The 20,251-nt window shown below is 37.3% G+C and overlaps 2 protein-coding genes across 2 annotated transcripts in view; one reads left to right on the plus strand and one right to left on the minus strand.

Moving 5' to 3' along the window:
* The first annotated feature begins 1,753 nt into the window (after positions 1–1,753).
* On the plus strand, positions 1,754–12,949 carry Rbm13 (RNA-binding motif protein 13). Its single transcript, XM_019047840.2, has 8 exons — positions 1,754–1,912; positions 3,215–3,261; positions 3,751–3,897; positions 6,828–7,010; positions 7,914–8,043; positions 8,994–9,113; positions 10,396–10,548; positions 12,755–12,949. The coding sequence occupies exons 1-8, from the start codon at positions 1,898–1,900 to the stop codon at positions 12,881–12,883; spliced, it is 924 nt and encodes a 307-aa protein (XP_018903385.2). The 5' UTR covers positions 1,754–1,897; the 3' UTR covers positions 12,884–12,949.
* Positions 12,950–13,731: 782 nt separating this feature from the next.
* LOC109034599 (uncharacterized) overlaps positions 13,732–20,251 on the minus strand; it is a 106,186-nt gene continuing 99,666 nt past the window's right edge. The window contains exon 2 of the mRNA XM_019047838.2: positions 13,732–18,875. Coding sequence (XP_018903383.2) covers positions 18,815–18,875 — 61 coding nt within the window. The 3' untranslated portion in view covers positions 13,732–18,814. The remainder of the gene's footprint in view (positions 18,876–20,251) is intronic.

The following is a 20,251-nucleotide window of genomic DNA, read 5'->3' on the forward strand; positions in this document are numbered from 1 at the left end:
TAGTTTGGCAATTTTTTTGACTCCATACACAGATTAGTCCAGATCGCTAACATCCAATCTAGCCAATGCTTCAGAAGCGTGAGTAATTTTTGCTACAGGTTAGGCAACTTTAGAAAATTGATGGCACTACCAGTAGTGAAAGAACTTGACCAGATCGAGAGAAATTTCCTATTGAATCTGATTATAAAGCTTGAAAAAAGTATAAATAGTAATGTGTAATAATGGTTTTTGATCAAATAAGATTTTATCAAGTACTGTTATGCTAAGTATTCTGTTCCAATATTCTTACAACAGTTGGTAGCAATTAACTGCTCTCATGGGGGCCTGGCGGGAATTCAAAACTAGGAACCAAAAGTCTCATTTTGGCAGGATTTTGCTTTAATTTTCGGTTTCTAAGGCTTTAAACTTCAAAAATATGATATATTATAATCTGCAAATTTTTTCAATAATGTTATCTACTCAGTATACTGATGAACTCTGATTTGTTTATTTCCACCGATAAAGCACAAAAACATAGCCCGATTATACGAATAAAGAAGGAGAATTAATTAAAATACGGGTAAACAAGGCTAAAAATTATTGAAACACTTAAAGGCAGGACGTTTCGAGCTGCTACCAGCTCATTTTCAGCTGCAAAAACATAACAAGTAAAAAATTGAGTGGCGACCTGACCCCAGCCGTTATTATGAGTGGTTACGTGATAACGGCTGAGGTCAGGTCGCCACTCAATTTTTTACTTGTTTTTATGTGTTTTTGCAGCTGAAAAATGAGCTGGAAGCAGCTCGAAACGTCTTACCTTTTAGTGTTTCAATAATTTTTAGCCTTGTTTACTCGTATTTTAATTAATTCTCCTTCTTTATTTATTTCCACCTTAATTATTTAATCTGGAAATATTGAACCACATAAATTCTACTGAGAAACTAATTCTTGAATTCTTCGGAACGTTTCATCCCACAAAAATCTGAAAAAGAAGTATTCTCCCGCCGAAAATCTGCTGAAAATAGCCAAAATTTCAGTTTTGGTTCCTAGTTTTAAATGCCCATGGATTTTCCCGCCAATGGCGCTCACAAAACTACTCACGCTCCTCCGCCGATGTTAGCGATCTGGACTAATCTGTGCTCCCATACGTTTGCTCATCATACTCAATTAAACTGATGGTCCAGACAGGGACCAGTTCTATAGGACCCTGGACTCCCGTAAGAGTCAATGTAAAAATTCGTGAGCAGGTACTAGTGCTGCTATCGCGCGTAGGATCCTCGCAACTCACTGCTGTTATCAGTTGTTGGACTTCATTAAAATCCGTAGGATCGCGTATAACTGCGAAAAATCGAATTTTTCACCGTACTATTACATGCGGCGGGCCCTTCCTTGTCGAAAGGGGTCGAAAAACGCCAAAAATATACTTATTTTTCAAGAATTCAGCCGCCTTATGTGTTATTTTTCAATCTCCGGCTTAACCTCACTTTTGGAGCGGGCGATGGATGAGTCGAGGTTCGGGGGGAAGGATCCTCTGAGTTGACTAGGATCCTACGCGAGAATGCGCTGCAATCACCCGCTCACAACAGAACGGCGTCCTATAGAACTCGTCCCTGGTCCAGACCTCTTCAAATGATCTACTGAATGAGGACAAAGAGAGTAAATCATGGAACTGCCCGCATTACTTAAATGGGCGGATTCAAATTACCCGCCCTTAAATTCAGCGTCTGATTGGCAGAAAGAAAACTGGAAAAATCAGTGAGGTCATGTGTAAACATAACCTCAATGCCTCAATCCTTCATTTGCGATCAAAACAACGTGGTCGTGTCATTAAAGCATGAAATTCTATTAAAGTGTGTTTTATTTTTTTATCAAAGTGACAGATATTTCTTGAGTGCTCCTGAAGAATAATTTCTACACCATGAATCACGACGACGTAAGTTTTGGACAGAATTATCTCTTCTCATACTTATTTGGTACCTTGCGTTTCAGTTGACTGGCTAGGGCAACAAGAAAACGGAACGAGTCTTATCACATTATGTACTCCCTGTTGTATTTAAAATACAGCAAGTCTCAAGCCATTAAGTTTCAGGCGAACCGTTTAGAGCATAGCTATTAATATCGTTTGCAAACTGTGATTATGGCCAGAAGTTAGCCCAGCATTTGCAAACCACTCTAACCACAACCACTTGTAACGTTCAATTATTCGCCCAGATCGCAACTGTAGTTTAAAGTATTTTAAAATCACAAACTTAACCACAGAGGGGTGTATTCTAAGATTTGAAGGCATCACAGTCCATGCACTATTCCCTGTCCTGTCCAGAACTGTTGTCCTGAAGTAGTTGGTGATCAATACTAGTAGCTGGCTGTGTATCCAACAATACCTTAACATGCCTCCAATAAACTACAGAAAATGAATTCTTCTTTAGCACACTTGCTTTCCTGAATTTCATCAGCTTCTTTTCACTGTTCAGTATTGGGCTGAGACGTAAACGCGAATTTTGTCAATAAATGTAAATTCCTTAAATGCCTCCGAACTTAGGCCCTCAAAATATCATAATGAACTTATTTTTAAGCCAAATAACAGTCGCTAATTTTTGGTGATTTTTAGGCTAGAGCTTGCTCATCCAAAAATGATGAGGTAAAAGCCAAGTATTTTTCAAGTCACCACTCATTAATGGTGCTATCTTTCAGTAACAGGCATACTTACCTAGGTCATTTTGCTAGGGGGGGGGGGGGGGCTTGCCCTTCTACTACTGGGGGGGGGGGGTCTGAAGGGTGTGGAATACCCCCCAGAAGAGGGTAGGGGGCCTCCCATGGGAAATTTTAAGTCTATTTGGATGCATTTTTAGGCTCCTGCGAGAGTTTCCATCAATTTCCATGAAAACTTTCGTTTATTTTTTTACTTTCAGTTAATAATACTTTTGCATTGTTGCATTCAATAAATTTGGAAAGCTTTTGAAACTCTAAATCTATTTGGACGCATTTTGAGGCTTCCGTGATGAAAATTTCAGAAAATACTAACTGATGGAACACGGCGTTTTCATTTAAGATTCTACATTAAGAGAGATAATCATCCTCGACGAAGGTTCTTCCCCATCATCTAGAATTTTTTTTTGGGGGGGGGGGGGGAGGCAGATTGCACTATTTTCAAATCTAGAGGGGCCAGCCCCCCTATTTAAATAGTGTTGACTTCTTTTCCTTCTACTGTTAAAGAACTTTTCCTTCTGTTTTCTAGGTTACCTGGAGTCTAATAAACAACACGTTCTGTTCATTTAAAGTAACGTAAGTAACCTTCATATTCATTTCAACTCAAAAGAGCGTAGCAAAATCTATCTAAATAATTCTAGAAGATAGTTTTTTATGAAGGGTGCAGAAATTGCTTAAGCGCTCAAGTCGGAACTTACGTGTGATGTCAGGAATCCTGTGAGCTTGTGAGAAAATTTTTTAATTCAAGGAAAACTGAAGAGGAACAAACAGAAAATGAAAAGCATATCGGAAGTTTTTTTGCTTGGTGTCTACTTATGACATTTTTACAGAAAGAGAAAACATTGAGGCTGGGATTGCAACTAATTATAGTGTTTTTTAGTGTGTAAAACTAAATTTTTTAGTGTCAAGAACTTTTTGTACCCCAGATTATGCTGCCCCAGCCTTAAACCGAGGAAAAGACAGTAAAGACTTCTTGTTATCAGAATCCATAAATGCATAAGATAAATTGTCAAAGGTTCAGTTGTACAATAATTGTCTTACCTCATTTGATTTTATTCATTACAGAGCAATAGGTGGATCAAAATTTTGTCGAAATGAATATAACTTGACAGGATTATGTCACAGGAAATCATGTCCATTAGCAAACAGTCGATATGCTACAGTAAGGGAGGATAAAGGAATTATCTACTTGTACATGAAAACAGCCGAACGGTAATTTTAGTCACTTTTTCCTCACAATCTTTATTTAATTTTAACTTATTTCAGAGAAAAAGCGAATGCAGAGGAGGACTGGCCCACCAAGATATCGGGAAGCTCCTGGTGGGCCAGTGGACAGTGTTGGAAACTCACTGTTGAGTTTTAGGCGCCATGTGGTGCATCAAGCCCGATTTTTAGGCGCCATTGAAGATTTTTTAGGGGCCAAACGGACTTTTTTTTGCCTATATATTGCAGCGCATTTCGTGAAAAGTTAGACGCAAGATGTTTTCGTAACAGAACTAGTAAGTAGCTGCGACTTGAGGAAGAGAAAAGTACCGCTGCGCCGCGGCGAAATTGCGCGCTCAACATGGCGCAACTGATTGCTTTTTGCGAGTTCAATCCGGTGCCGTGCGTCGAAATTTCGAATAATCACCTAATATGAAAATTCAGATTTTTAGGGGGCAATGTTTTGCGTAGAGCTTTCATTTTTTAGGCGCCATGGCCGATTTTTAGGCGCGTTGGCGCCTGTGAGTTTCGAACACTGCCAGTGGAGGGGAAAAAGAAGGAAAGGAAAAAAAAGGAAGGAGGAAAGAAAAATGAAGAGAACAAGAGGAAACAAGGACACTGAGTTGTGAAAAGGGCGCTTGAGTACATTTTATTTTAGAAGAGACCTTGTAGAAAATGAGCGGGCCACACAAATTCTAAGAGGGCAGGAGGCTCAAAATCAGATTGGCCCTACGAAAATTATAAGAGGACTGGCCACCGGCAGCCCAAATCAAAATACGTGACTCTGACCGGCCCGCCAAAAGTTTGCAAGGACGCCAGGAATTTTGGATCATATCAGTTTTCTAGTGGGCCGGAGGCACAGGTCATGATTTTTTTATGAATTTTACCAGCCCTCTGAAAATTTATGAAATGCCAGAAAATTTGAGTCGTATCACTTGAAATGTGGGTTAAAGGCACAAATCACAATTTTTTCTTAAGCTGACTGGCCTACTAATTTGTAAGACAACCAAAAATGTTGGGCCGATTCAATTTAAAAAGGAAGCCGGTGACCCAAATCATGATGTTCTGCACTTCTGCATGAATTTGACTGGTCTTCTGAAAAATTTTATGGCGCTAAAAAGGATTAAGGGTTGCAACCTTTAAAACATGACTGCAACCAAAATTATCGAATAAGTATTAATAAATAAAAAAAATTCTGGATTTGTTGAATGTAACAATTTGAAAGTCCTTTGTGCTGGAATAAAGTGGACAGCAAAATTCTTCCGCAGAAGTCGATCAAAAATCTGCATCTCGAAATCGTCAAAGCCTGTGGACTGAGGAGTATCAAATACCCCTCAGACTCCCTGTTAGTAGGAGACCAAGCCTGATTCAGTGTTAATGCACCCGCCATTGTGGTCCCATGATTCTCTCCGTCGCAGCATCGGCAATGCTACATCTGCATACGAAGGAAAAGTAAAAGTCGTTTCATTTGCACGCTTCTATCTAAAATTATTTATAAAAGTATGTAAATGAAGAGAAAAAAATTAGTTGGCCTTTATGTAATGTTTTATTATTTGGAATGACAATAATTCCAACAAACTGTACCAGAACTTCAAAATCATAAGTTGACTGCTGACGCCGCAAGTTTGAAAAATCGCGTCAAACACAGTGCGGCCGGCGCGGCGCGGGGCTGGCGCGTAAGTAGCGCCTTAGGAGACCGTAGGATACTTCATGCATTGCGCCTACAGCACAGTGCGCTCAACGCATAGGAGCACCTTACAAGTCTGTAAGATACTTCATGCATTGCGCTTATCCCACACGGAAAAAATTAAATTGCTGATTTAACAATTCAATTGCGTAAAAAAGTGACTGCAATGTTTCAATGTAGATTTCTTAATACAAAAATGCTACTTTAACCACCCCCAGGGTTAAATTAGCTTACAATAGTGGTTATAATAGCATTTTTTGTTGTAAAATCTACGTTGAAACATTGCAGTCACTTTTTTAGCAATTGAATTGTTAAATCAGCAATTTAATTTTTTCCGTGCACAGTGTGTGCTCAAATCGTTGAAAAGTCGTACTTTCTCGGTGTCGAACCTACCCTGGTGCACACCCTTTCCAAACAGGGCACACCGCAAGCTTGCAGTCTTAAGATCACAAGATTGTAGAGATTTCGCAACCCTGTATGATTTCCGGTGAAAATATAATTTACGAGTGCAAATTTCGCAAGTTAAAATGCTCCTAACGTTCTATCGTTCGTGAAACGCTGAACTTAGCTAACTTCCAGGGAAAGAAAGTGGGCATTTTTTTATCACAAATGTGGCAAAATTTCCAGGGAGATATTCTTGGAATCACATTCACACGAAAATGAATTCTGGCAATCTAACTTAACTGAGGCAATTTTTGCAAAATAACCTAGGTACACATTTGACTAATATCGAAAAGTTATTTGGGTTGGAGGGGGGGGGGGGAGTTCACTGCAGCACTGCGATGGGCCAGTCTGTTGGTAATTTCCCGGACCGCTCCGAGGAGCCAGTCTGCTTCTGAGTAAATTCCCTGTGAAGTAATTTTTTCTAGTTTTATGAATATTTTATTTTGCATGAATCTAAGTATTTACAACCATACTCTAGTGCATACCTCTCTACTGAAATTACGGCCAAAATGCACGATGAAAAAGCACTCATTGTCAGTGACAGAGTACTCATTGCAGTTAATCGCTTATGCAACTCATTCCTTTTTGCACTTCATAAAAGCTACGATGTTTCCCTCAATCTCTCTGAGCCCTGTGATTTTGTTTATCCATGATTAGAAGGATTTCAATTGTTACTTCTGTGTATATTATCACTCTGTCTAGAATCATGAGTACACAAATAGTAAATATCACCAATGTCTTATTTACTCAAAATAATGCTTGTAACCGCAGATGTCTAATGATTTTTTGTCTCTGTCCTCATCTCTAGAGTTCATAGTCCTCGATTTCAATGGGAGAGGGTTAAACTGTCCAAGAATTTTGAAAAAGCACTTCACCAGATAAATGAAAACCTTCTTTTCTGGCCATCATTCATCAAACAAAAATGCAAACAAAGATTTGTCAGAATCACTCAATATTTAATCCGTATGCGAGAAATTAAATTGAAAGGAACGTAAGTAAATTTTTTATCCCTGTCTATAAATCCTCTTCTCTGATTTGTCCTTGAGTCTTAGATCTGGACTTGTACACACAGTAAGTTACTTACTTTGTTCAAAGAGTGGACATTTTTTATTTTCATAAAAGAAACTATTGAAGAAACCTCTGTGGTGTTTTTGCAGTATCTTAAATCCTACGACAAGCAAAATACAGTGTTAAAATCAACTTGCATCTATTTGACACAGTCAGAAAAAGGTGTGAAATGAGACCAAAGATTTGAATACTTGAATGAAAACTTACTCTTGATACTCAATGTTTTATCTAAAAAATCACAATAGAATTCTCTCACTCTGTAATTGCTGAAGTTGATCTTGAAATTTAAAAAAGAAATTGAAAAACGGAACTTTTCTCCTCTTTGAACTGGCTCAGTTCAAAACAAACTATCAATCATTTTCTAGAAGAGAAAAATCAGGCATTCTCTGATGGAGAGTTTTTAAGTTGTATCAATCTTTGAGTAGTTGGTGATTTTTTAAGGCTTAAGCCACCTGTAACATTGGAAGCCAATCAATCAGAGCAGTTTGCTGGTAGACAAAATAAATTCTTTATCTCAAAGTTTGATTCATATGCACTCATTCTCCGGCCAAATCAATGCACTGGTACTTAATAACAAGTAGAATTCTAAAATGATGAAATTGAAATGGTTTTTGTTTGTCTAAGGTCAGATTTTTTTTTTATATCATGATTGCTGAAACTTTGCCAGTTGACTTTGTGGTGGTGAAATATTTAAAAGTATTGATTTAGATTTTACACTGTATGGTTAAGCTGTAATAGCTTAAGAGATTAAAGTTACTTAGTACGTTTGTTACCACATCAATTTTGTCAGTCTTTTAATTGCTATGTATTTAATCACTGATTTCAGAAATAAATTAATTCCTCTGCAGCGGAAAATAGAAAGGAGAACTAAGCGGAAAGAAGAGAAAGCGCTAGTTGCAGCACGTTTAGAAACAAATATAGAAAAAGAACTGCTTGAACGTTTGAAATCTGGCATGGTATGTTTAATGATATCAACCATCTTTCATTTTTTTAGTCCAATTTTGCTGAAAACATAAAATTTAATTTTGCTGACTTAAGGTAACTGCTATCATAGATCACTAGGAAAAATTATACATACTCAGAAACAGTAAAAGTTGTCCTCACAAGTTTTGTAAAGTCTAGGTAATTACAAAACGTAAATGGTAGGATGTGTATTGTGTAGTCTTTCCTTGCTTTAATATTATACTTTAATCCTTTGAAATAATTTCCATCACTCATTTCTTCTAGTTTGAGCTTTAATTTTCCTGACTACTGGAGCTTGCTGTATCTTCTGATCATTATTTTTTCCATTAATTATTTTCAAACTCATCGGTCTTTTATCGTTTGTAGTTTTTTTTTTTTTTTTTTTTTTTTTTTTTTTTTTTTTTTTTTTTTTTTTTGGAGGCTCTTAATCATTTTCATGTCAAGTGGAGGTAAGTGGCGGAATGTCCATATTTTCATTTAATGCTGAAATGAATTTTGTTTGATTTTTTTATGATATTTTAGAAATGAAAATCATGCGTACTGCCTTGCTAAGGAAGAACGCCATATGAACAATCGAGAGTTGCCAAATTTCCTTCACTAAAATGCTTATTGTGGAGGAAAGTTATGAATATTTTTCTGTGAAATATTCAGGAACTTTTAGTAAAATTGCAAACAATATTATCTGAAAAACTGGAAGAAAAATATTCATAAGAAGGGAATTTGGCAATGCCTAAAGGTTCATACGGCGTTCTTCCTTAGCACGGCAGCATAGTACATCCATATCAATCAATTAAAAAAATACTACCAATTGTAAAAACATGACTTCATCTCAGCATGATTATTTTTCAAATTGTTTTTATGTATTTCATTTTGGTATGATTTGTTGTTGTTGTTGTTGTTTTTTTTTTATCATATTTTATTCGTGCCATGCATTCGTTTTCAGTATGGAGATATCTACAATTTCCCTCAAAAAGCATTCGACAAAGCTCTAGATGAAGAGGAGATTGATGATGGTGAAGTGGATGAAGGTGAAGGTACAAGTGATGAAGAAAACGATAAAGAGGTATTGTTATTCTAAATACTGACCCCAAACCCAAAAAATCAACCATGAGTTCAAATCTGAGCAAGAATGTATATCTTACCCTGAGTGAAAAACGGCAGCTAGTCCCCAAGTATCCAGCAAAGGCAAGACTCAAGTGCATGCTTAATTTTTATTATGCAAATTGATTTTGTTTTGAGCTCAAGTCTATGGGCACTTTTTCATCCCCTAATTCCACCTATGTTAGTTATCTAGCTTGGAAGACCCCTGAAAAAGTTTTGAAGTTGAAAGATATAGTATGTGAACTCTTCCAATATCAAGCCGCTTTGAAAGATTTTGCAATTTTCTCAGTTTCTTGACAGAAATATCTCGATTTCTCTTTGAACCAGAGGCTGTCAGTGTTTTTTTTTCCTTCTTCTTCAAATGCCCAGAATTTTATCTTACCTTATTTATCAGAAGGGACTGTATATACGTGACATGGTTTCCATTATCCCAAAAGAGGTTTTCAAGAAAAAAGAAGAAAAAAAAGCAATTCTGTCAATGGTCAAAGAAAAAATGAATTTCTAAGAAAAAGTATGGAAAAAATATTTTCCGTCAAAAATTAGATTGACATAATACAGGAAGGGATTCTGGTCTTTTTAAAACAATTCCAGGTATCTAGCTGTATTAAAACTTGAGAAATTTTTGTTACAGTTTTTTATTTTTTACAAATTTAACAAAATTCTTAAACAAGGGGTAAAATTTGCAACTACCTATCTTCACAAACATTGGAGAAAATCTTAGTTTTTTACAAATCCCCCACTCAAAAAAACTTAAATTGCCCAGGAAAAGAGATGGAGAAATTTTTTTTTTAAACAGAGGTAGAACTGGGGAAAGAAAAGAAGAGACAAAAGTCACAACAGTCTGGATGCATCAATCATCAGTTGGATCATTGGTTAGCATGTAAATATCTGTTGAATGGTGGAATTTTTGGATGTGACATTTGTCTCTTCTTTTCTTTCCTCAGTTCTACCCAGAGAGCCTATCCTCTCAGTCTTCCACTGAAACACCTCAGTTAATTGCCACTCAAATTTTAACTTTTTCTCTCTTTGGCTTTGATTTCTCCGCCAGAAAGTAATAGCTCAAGCTCAGTACCATTCCACATCCTGCTGTTCCAGTATTTAAATTACTTTTTCCCCCCATCTCAATACCCAAATGAAAAATGAAGAATCCTGCAGCGAGTACATTTTGCCAGAAAACATTGATTGTTCCACCATAATGGCAACATAAGCTTTTAGTTTATTCATTTATATTATTAATGTTTCAGGACGAAGTTGGAGATTTCGAAGAAGATGAAGAGGAAGCTGACGAGTTTGTAGAAGGAGAAAGCGAAGAAGAAGCAGAAGAAGATAGTGAGGAAGAAAGAGAATTTTTGGATGAAGATGAAATAGAAATTTCTGATGAAGATGGTGATATTGAGGTAAATACTGTTGTAAGATGATTTTATCTCCGAAGTAGAAGTAGGTAGGAACTATATCGACGGCGAAACTACTAGAAGCATATTTTGTTTGCGGTGTTCAAAAATCTCCACTTCCATTGTATTTTTTTGAAGGAGAAACAATCAGTATCATTCCTTGAAGTTTTCACAGCGTTTCCTGTGTGTTTCCTTGTGCGTGTCAGAAGAAAAATTATGGAAGTTTTCAGGAATTGACGTTGAGTATTTTTCCATTTAAAAAATTAAGTATGACAGGAAGTCTGCAACATTGCTAACTGAGATTCGTGGTCTGGTAGTTTCACCATTGATATGGCAAATTCAACACTTAAAGTTTGAATATTCAAGTTAGAGTTTAAATCTGGAAAAAGTCGAGGAAGGTTCTAATAGACAGTATTACATTAATCAAGGCATGGATTTTTTTTATAACTCAGTTTTTTATAACTCCGTTTTATTAAAAATTGCATCTTACTCAAGTAAGTTCTGATGGGAGGTAATTGAACAAAGCATAGGAATTGAATCTCGAATTGTTTCTTTTGGATAGTGCCATTGATGGTGTATACGTAGCTTTTTTCATTTCGAAAAGGTCGTGACAATTGTCATAATAAACTCTGTATTCCCTTGAAACTGCCTGATAAAGCTCTTTAAAAGGACCATTTTTCCTCCGCAACTGTAACTGATCCTGAAAGAATGGAACAAAACATGTGGTGGAATGGGTGTGCCCTCGAATGATTTTGAAATTTTGTTAACCTCATGCTCCGCTGATGACCAAGTGGTGATCGCTTAAGATCAAGATGACGCAAAGTACATGATACCCCAGTTGGTAGAGGAGTATCGGAAGTGGGGCTCGGAATTCAGTATATCCAAATCCTAGAAACTGACTTCAGGAGATGATCAGCAAAGCTTTGAGTTGGAAGATGGGCAGCAGATGAAAGACTGTGCATATTATAAATACACGGGAGCATGATTGACCCTGGATGGAAAGACAGAACAAGCTATCAAGGAAAAAAACATCCTAGGAACGAAGGCTATAGGGTTGTTAAATGGTATCCTCTGGGATCAGCGAATTTTGAAAGAGGACTAGAGGAAAATTTACTTTGCTGAAGTAAAAAGTATTTTAATATATAAGCATGAGGTGTGGTAACTGAAGAAATGGGTACAGAATATACCATGAGTAACACAGATGGATTTATGGAGGAAGTTGGCAGGAATTTCTAGAAGAGATCGGGTCCGTAATGATAGAGTGCGTCAGATTATGGAAGTCAAAAATTATTTGTATTACATATCATGACCAAACAGCTAGACTGCTATGGTCATGGTAACAGGAGATCAGAAAGAAGGCTGCCTTAGAAGATGCTTGATTGGGTTTCCTCTGGAATGAGGCGAAGGGGACACTTGGAAAAAGGATGGCAACAGGAGGTTACAAGGAATGAGAGAGTGCCAATTCCCTGAAGAGGTATTTGAGGATAGGCTAGTGTGGCGGCTAGGTGTCACAGAGCATTAGATAGTGCTGTAAAATCGGCTCATGTTTACGCATCTTTGTGTGTATGTATGAAGCCGCTTTTATATTGCTCTCTGGCGCTCTGCGACACCTAGCCGACCAAGTCCCCTATCATCCCAAAGCCCTTCAAGGAGTTGGCAAACCATTATTTCTTCCAAAACTCCCTATCGCCAACCTTTCACTGGGCATCCCTTTCGTCTCATCCCAGGAGGAACCTGACTAAGCAACTTCTTTGGCAGCCTTTCATCCATCATTCTATTGACATGACCATACCAGGCAAGCTGTCTCGTCATGACGTCGAATATGATGTAATTTTCGACTCCCATGATCTAATGCACTCTTTCATTGCGGACCTGATCTCTCTTAGAAATTCCTGCAGACATCCTCCAGAAATCCATCTCCATTGCTCTTAGCATCCCCTATGTCTGTTGCTTTAGCTGCCAAACTTCACATCCGTATATAAGAATACTTTTGACTACTAAGTTGTAAATTCTTCTCTTGTTCTCTTTGGAAATCCACGGATCCCAGAGGATTCCATTTAACATCGCTGTAGCCTTCCTTGCCAGGGTGTTTCTTTCCGTAATCGCTTGATCCATTCTTCCATGCTGGGTCAATCGCACCCCCAAATACTTATAGTGCCTGCAGCCTTTACGTATCTTGATTAATTAACTGATTTAATGTCTTATCTTTCAGGATGTTATTGAGAAAGCTTCTACCAGCAAGATGCCCACCCCTAAAAAATCAAAAGGCCGAAAACAAATAGAAATTGAGTATGAAACTGAGACTGAAAATGTTAAGGGAAAGAGGAAAAAGTATGCTTGATTGATGTGAGTAATTTATAAGCTTTCCATGATTTTTTATGTTAATAAAATGTATTATTTTGTACAATTTTCTCGGATATTTTATCATTGTTTTCAGAACACTCCCGGATATGTTGCACTCAAAAGTTACAGATAAATGATATTACTGCAGACCCTGAGATGAACCATTCTGCAGGATTGAAGAAATAAGTATAACATGATATTTAGCATGTAGCAATGATAACATTTTATGAACAAGAGAAATAAGTAAATATTTTCTGCAGTACAATGTATCTCGCAGTGAGTTTGACAAAAAGCCTCTCTACGAACTTTCTGTGAATCGTTTTTGGAAGCTTGCTGTTCTCATTGGAACAGAGAGCAGAATGACAACCTCATACCAAGCTCCAAAACTTGCAGCAATATTCCATGTAATGCCCAATAATAACAATAGTGAAAAAGCTACTATCAAAAACTCTAAAAAACTTTAAAAGTACATTTTAGGAAACCCTTGTACAAAATTTTGTAAAGAAAAATTATCCTGAACGAGTCTTAAGTAAAGAAACTGCAATTTTTTAAAGAAATTTTATCTTTATTTCTCAGAAATTTTAAGTGGAAACAAATCGCAGTGAATCTTTTTTAGAGATTTCTAATCCTTCCTCTGCTTAAAGTCCTCAGTAAATTTTGCTCCAAAAATGCTTCATAAGGTTTTCTAAACATTATTGTAATCATAGCTTTTCAGAGTTTGTCAAATTTTATTTATTTTTTCAGCAGTTATTGCCACTAGAAATTTTGTACTATTAGCAATCTTGCTCTCGAAGTTGTTTTTGTAGGTACTATGTGAGTATTGAGCAAAATGAAGGAGCCACAAAATTTCAATTAAATGACTTGTTTATTTACACGATTAGGAATGATCACATAATATTACATACAAAAATAATTTAAACAAACTAATAGTGAATATCTACCGTTGCTTGATAACATAATTTGAAACTTAATCGAAATTAAATGAAATAAATAACAATAAAATCAATCAATAGAATATATTAAACTAAGTTTGCTGACTAAAGTCACAACAGTCACTCTTTTAGAAAGTCTACTCCCTCATGCGCTATCTCTAAAAAGTGATACCTAATTAATACATACATCCTCTGAATCTATGATATAAATTTATAAGATGCACTTTCGAGAATTCCTATAATTATTAGCTCCAATAGTAGCCACAGAAAGGACCCAGTTGGCCCGACAGTTCTCAATCTAATCTTTTGACAATGAGTAGGAAGGCAAAGACCACAGTCAGAATGCAATTACTCCATTAAAATTGCAACGCAACATTGTAGTGTAGTGCTCTAAGGAAAACTCCACCTTATGGGCAGCAAAGGTTATAATCTATTTTTCCAACAAAAATCCTCTGCTACTCCTCATCAATTAGAACTGTATCTGGACAAAAGTGATAAACTCAAGTAGAATTTTTTTCAAGTATTTTAAGGAAACGTATATTTATACGCATAGGAGATATTTCATAGAAATACTACAAATTAGTGGTTTAGCTTGTTGCATTTGATCTGTTCATTATTCATTGTGATCAATATGAGAACTCCTTACAAATGTGTTCTTTGGTAATATCTGTATATTTGATTTGTCTCGTCTATTGTTACTTATTATTACTGTTTGGTGGATTTGGGTAAAGGGTGCGGCAGAGACACTGACCTCAATCACGATTGTAGTTATCTGGTTGAAATTTCGGTCGTGTCATAAGTTTCTCCTCATTCTGATTCCCGTTGAAATTTTCCGTTTTTCTCACACTTTCTGACGTCCGAGAGGGGATCATTGTCGCATTCAGAATAGAAAAAATTAAAAGATCCAGGAATTCCTTGGACGGAGGGGAGGGAGATTTATACTCTCCCAAGAACAGTCCATTGTTGTTAGAAAACATATCGACGTTCATGAAACTCTCAAACACGCATCTCAATTTGTGGCTTTGCAACTTCCTGTCACACTTCTTTTTTTAAATGGAACACTACTCGACGTCAATTTTTCGAAAGTTCTCCGATTTTTTTTTCCTCGATGCGAAAAAAAATCGGTGAAAACTTAGGAAACCTTTTTGATTTGTCCTCTTTTAAAAAAGGAAAATTGCAGCGTAGGTATTAAGACACTGCAAACGAGTTACGTAGTTTGGGAGTTTTACAGTCGATATACACACCCATCATATTGGAGGTGTCCGAAATTTCAACTCTCTATCTACAATCGCCCAAGAGGCATGCAACATGCAATTGTCCCAGGAATCCAGCCGTACCATGTACAAAATTTGTCCTTCACTTTAAATAATTGTAATAGATATGAGTATATAATAGATATGAAGGTTATTCAATGATGGTTTCTTATCAGGGATTTTTTTGGTGTATCCGTTTACTTTTCTGCCCGCCTGTAGGCTATTATTTTAGACTCTACGTATACGTACATATCTATCAAGAGCTGCTATCCTCCAAAATGGTTTTATGGGCTAAGATCAGCATACTCTCTCATATTAGGTCAGAGCTGTGCCTAAAGGATGACCGAAACGATCGCTAGACAGGGTAAAGGGCCGAATGATCTCAAGACATGACGCTGGTGCGGTGTTGCCTGTTGCCGCACCAAAATCTCTAGCAGAATACGGAAAACGTACAGGTACAAAATTGCGATAGTATATTTTAAAATAGAGTTACGCCCTAATGGGGGGGGGGGGGCGCTTTCAGTGTATTACGATTAGTCTCTCTACCTACGGTCAAACAAAAAGCAGCATAACGACGGTGAAATTACCAAACCACGTGTCTCGTTTGCGGTGTTTAAAGAACTCCGCTCTCATTCTATTTTTTTTTTAAGGAGAACAAATCAGTATGATTCCTTGAAATTTTCACCGAATTTTTCTCGCACAGGGAAGAAAAATCACGGAGGTTCTTAAGAATTGGAGTTGAGTAATTATCCGATTAAAAAATAAAATATGGCAGGAAGTCTGCTACGTCGCAAACTGATATACGTGGTCTGGTAGTTTCACCGTCGGTGAGTCAAATCGGTCATAAAGACGAATTTGCTTATAATTGTAGCATTAACAAACCATTACGTAACGTTTACAAAACTCTCCTCACTATTTTGTTACAAGCATTTATTCATTAACTCATGTGGACAAAAATTCAGGGAAATTAAAAGGAGCATTTTGAGAGAACTATTAGGACGCAAAGCGCAAATGCAGGTGAGGACGATTAAAACTAAAAGCTCAACTTGCGAGCAGTTGGAATTGCATAATCAGTTAACTGAGGGCGTCGTCCGTTTGGATCCGTGTTTCTTTCTCCTAATGCTGCGCGCGGCAATGGCCCAGATTATGAATATTTGATGAAGATCCCGCTACCCTTACTGTCATTTTAAATGGATGGGTTCATGAGGCACGCGTTTTGACTCAAGTGTGTAAAGGTTGTTCTCTGAACGCGAGACGTTTCAATCTACGGACAAGATGAACGTCCGCTTTTCACTTGCATGTTTTTTTGGATACTATCCAAGTTCTTATCGCAATCTACGTAAGATTTTGATAAGAAAGCAAGTAGGTACGATGCGCGAGTTTTGACCCTGAACCCTGTCTCGTGATCCCTCGAAAAATGGAGGAGGCAAGTCATTAATTGGGCGAAACTTCTAGGGAGTTTTTGGAACCCTAAATAGGTAGATAAAGGGGTGGATTATTCTTTTTGATCGTGATGATATTATAAGAACACGCGCGCGAGTGCTCGCGCACTCACAACAAGAAACAACACAGGAGGGGTTTACACTTTTCGTTGGCTCCCATTGCATAGGGTGAAAACAAGTGATCCCTAGAGTGAAAACAAGGTTTCCATCTCGATTACTCGATGCTCATCGACTGTGAAGCTAGAAACATATTTCGATCGCGATGGCTGCCTTTCAATTGTTCCGCTCTTGCTTCACTATCTAAAAAAAAAAAAAAATTATATTTTTGCTCACACATTTTTTAGAAGACTTCTAAGAAAAATCATGCCGAACTGAGAAGGAAAAACATCGGTCGGTTTCCCTGCATCAGAATGAAGTGGGACGGAAAGTTAGCCATGAAGCAAACAGAGACATATATTTTCATGATTCCACCATCGATTTAGTGATCGAAGCGAAAGATTAAGACTCAAGAGGATTTCTTGATGAGATTTTCATTCAAGGAACTTTTCTAGAGCACCCAGGAATTTTAATCTAAACTCCCTCTCCATAATCCTCTTTAATTTTTTTCTTTTTTTCTTTCTTAGAAAATCATGGCTGAAAATAGATTTTCAAATGAGAACCTGCCGCAAATAATTTTTCATTGCGCTCATTTGACTGTTAGCATAAAACCTGCGACAGACACAGTACATTTTGATCATAAGCGTAAACTTAGAAGCTTTTTATACCTACCTAATTTTCGCTTTCAATTTAAATTTAATTCGCAGCACACAATCATCAAGATGCGACTAGAATGGTAATTACTTACTAGCTAATCACAAAATATTCTCACGTCATACTTTAGATGTATTTATTAGAGAAAATATCGTATTTGGGCGTTGCCATGCGTAAGGATAAGCTATGGGTAAGAGGAGGAATTTCGTTTTTCTTCTTTTATTTTCCTCTCGATACCAAGGAAGGAGACTTTTGATTGGACAAAATCGGGAAAGGAGGGCCTAAGTATATAATGTCCGCTGGATTATAGCTCTGTATGCGTATACATGCGCACGGTATGTACGTACCTAGCGGTGATTTCCACACAATAGAAGGTCAATGAAATTTTATTCGTAAGTAGTGAATAACGTGTGTTGACAAGCCTTTGAGAGGGAAGGACAAATCAGAGCCATTCGTTGAATGAGCATTTACCTCACAAAATGTATTGCCTCAGTCGAATGTACTTTTTAAACTGCAAGAGCGGGACTTATTAATTTCTGAAAGAATCAACAGGGTGCTACTGCTTGCTTGGTACCAGAGCCTCTCTATTTTTTCTCTCGCTCTTTTTTTTTGGGGGGGGGGGGGGGGGTGAAGGAAAATATTTTTAAAACTGAGAGAAGAATGTAGACCGATGCGTTTCATTATGAGCATGAGACGGATTTTAAGTACTAGGTATTTAAAAATGCGTGTCCCAAGTAAGTTCCGCGTAGACACTACATTGATCGTATTTTTTTTTTAGACGTACTGAATCCCATTATTAAAGAATGATTGTCTTCAGCTCAGTCTGTGCTATAACTTTTAATAAAAATCTTTATCAAAGACGCATATGGATTAAGTATAAATTATGCATTCTAAGTAAGGAATTAAGATTGGAGCTTCTTACTTAGCGGACATGGCCGTTGGAGGAAATAGTTGTATGGACTTTTTCAAAACAATAGTTTTTTAAGATGAGAATGGAGGGTCGGCGGCGGACACTGAGAAAGAAATATAAGTAAGTGGAGGTGGGAGCTGGGGTGGGAGGGGTTGTAAAATGTGCTCCTTTGGCAGGAGCTAACAAGGTTCTTCATCAGGAACAATTTAGCAACGCCACCGGGCATCATACACTGGTGCTATGATTTAAATTAATTATAAATACTACTTAGGTACAGAAATGATGGATAACCTAAAAATAAGACAACTTAGTTAATTAAACAAATAATAACAAACATCAACATCGCGTGGAGTAGACTCACTAAAAGAGATATATGAGTAAAAACACAGGGCAACAATAGAAAGAGAAATGAAAATAGAAAATAAACTCAAAGAATACTAATATTTTCAAAGAATGAGGATGAAAACGACAACGATGAGGATGATGCATGACGATGATGATGAATTGATGAGAGTGGGTTCAACAGAGGAAACAAGTCTGCAGCAGTGTGGGGGAGAGGAAGCTCCATTAGTCTTGACGAAAGCAGCTCGCCGATCGCAAAGCAGGTCACCAACAATGTCTTTGGTCACCGATCGCCCCATTTCATTCGCTCGAAACGCTCACTGGTGTCGTCCACTGCCACGGACTTCGGTAATTCTCTTGACTGAAACAAACCAAAGGTTGACAAAATTAAAATCCATCCTCACCAAGAACCCAGTATATATACCCTATATAATTTTTCCCGCAGCCGAGGCAAAATTCAAAATTAGCTATGAGGCTCGACAATCGACATGCTATGAAGCTCCAGTCGAAAAAGCATGTCCATGTTACGATCCTTTTTTCCGCTCACGCTCCACGACTGAGAGGCGAGTGTCGACAGTTTGTCCAGAGGGCCGAGAAGGACAATTTCATGAAGTAAGAGAGTTTCGAGTTTCACGAAATTTTCACGAGAAATTTCAGGGTTCTTTACATAAGAGGGTTCTTTCTGAATCGGAAAGTTTTTTAAATTAAACGGAAAAATTTCAAGGGCGATTGCAGCTAGGGGGCAATTTGATTTTTGTGTTTCTATACATGTTATACAGGCAAGGAGAAAGGATCGGAAAACTTTTCTTTTTGATTTTTTAGAAAAAGTTAATTTATTGAAGTTAAAATAAATAAATAAATAAATATTAATAAAATTCGGAAGCTAATAACACAAATACTCAAAGCTTAAAAGCAAATATGGAGGTGGAAAAATGAGCTCCAAATTTCATTTCGTCCAAAAAGAACTTGAAACGAATTTTACTTGGCATTAATAGCAATCATCTGAAGTGTCTCAAAAATGACATACTTTTCATTTTTATGATGAAAATTCGAAAATGCACGTATCTCGATTTGAGACATTGCGAACCTCTCGCAACAATTTATTTTTTCAAAGGCGCGAAAGTTGCGTTAGGTATTGATTTTTCTGCTCTCTGAATAGATTATTCTGTAAACATTTCGAATAGGAGCGTCCATTCGTTTTCTTTCAAAAAAATGAAGCTCAAGCGGAGGTTTCAAAACGCCGCAATCGTGGTGCGTGTTTCTCAACTTTCCCCGCGAATGAAACTATATTCAGCGCATTTCTCTCGAAGAGAACCCTCAAATCGCACCATACCAACCGCATATTTTCATTTTTTAGAAAATACCTCGTCTTAATTTCAACGCCCTTACCGTTACGCATTGACGCAAGACTGACTTACGGTTAGTTCGTTGTCTTGCGTGCATGCTCAGTCGCTTAGAGTCGAGCAACAAACTACCTCTTTGATTATTGGTTCGTGGCGAGGAAAAATGCGGGAACATAATCTGCCGTGCCAAGGAATAACGCCGTATAAGCCCTCAGGCGTTGCCCAATTTCCTTTGATAAAATGCGAGTTTGCCAAAAATCTTGAGGACATTTTTTCTTCCATTTTTCGCAGAATTCTTTTCGGAATTCACACTACAGTATCTGGAAATTGCAATGAAAAACATTCATGATTACCCTCAAAAATGATCATTTTATCCGAGAAAGTTTGGCAACTC

The sequence above is a fragment of the Bemisia tabaci genome, chromosome 1, assembly GCF_918797505.1.
Source record: "Bemisia tabaci chromosome 1, PGI_BMITA_v3".
NCBI classification, from domain to species: Eukaryota; Metazoa; Arthropoda; class Insecta; order Hemiptera; family Aleyrodidae; genus Bemisia; species Bemisia tabaci.

What these genes read in the sequence shown, in the direction of transcription:
- Rbm13 (XM_019047840.2), top strand. An exon ending in TACATGAAAACAGCCGAACG is followed by an intron (nt 3,898 to 6,827) that starts GTAATTTTAGTC and finishes CCTCATCTCTAG; the next exon opens with AGTTCATAGTCCTCGATTTC. An exon ending in AACGTTTGAAATCTGGCATG is followed by an intron (nt 8,044 to 8,993) that starts GTATGTTTAATG and finishes ATTCGTTTTCAG; the next exon opens with TATGGAGATATCTACAATTT.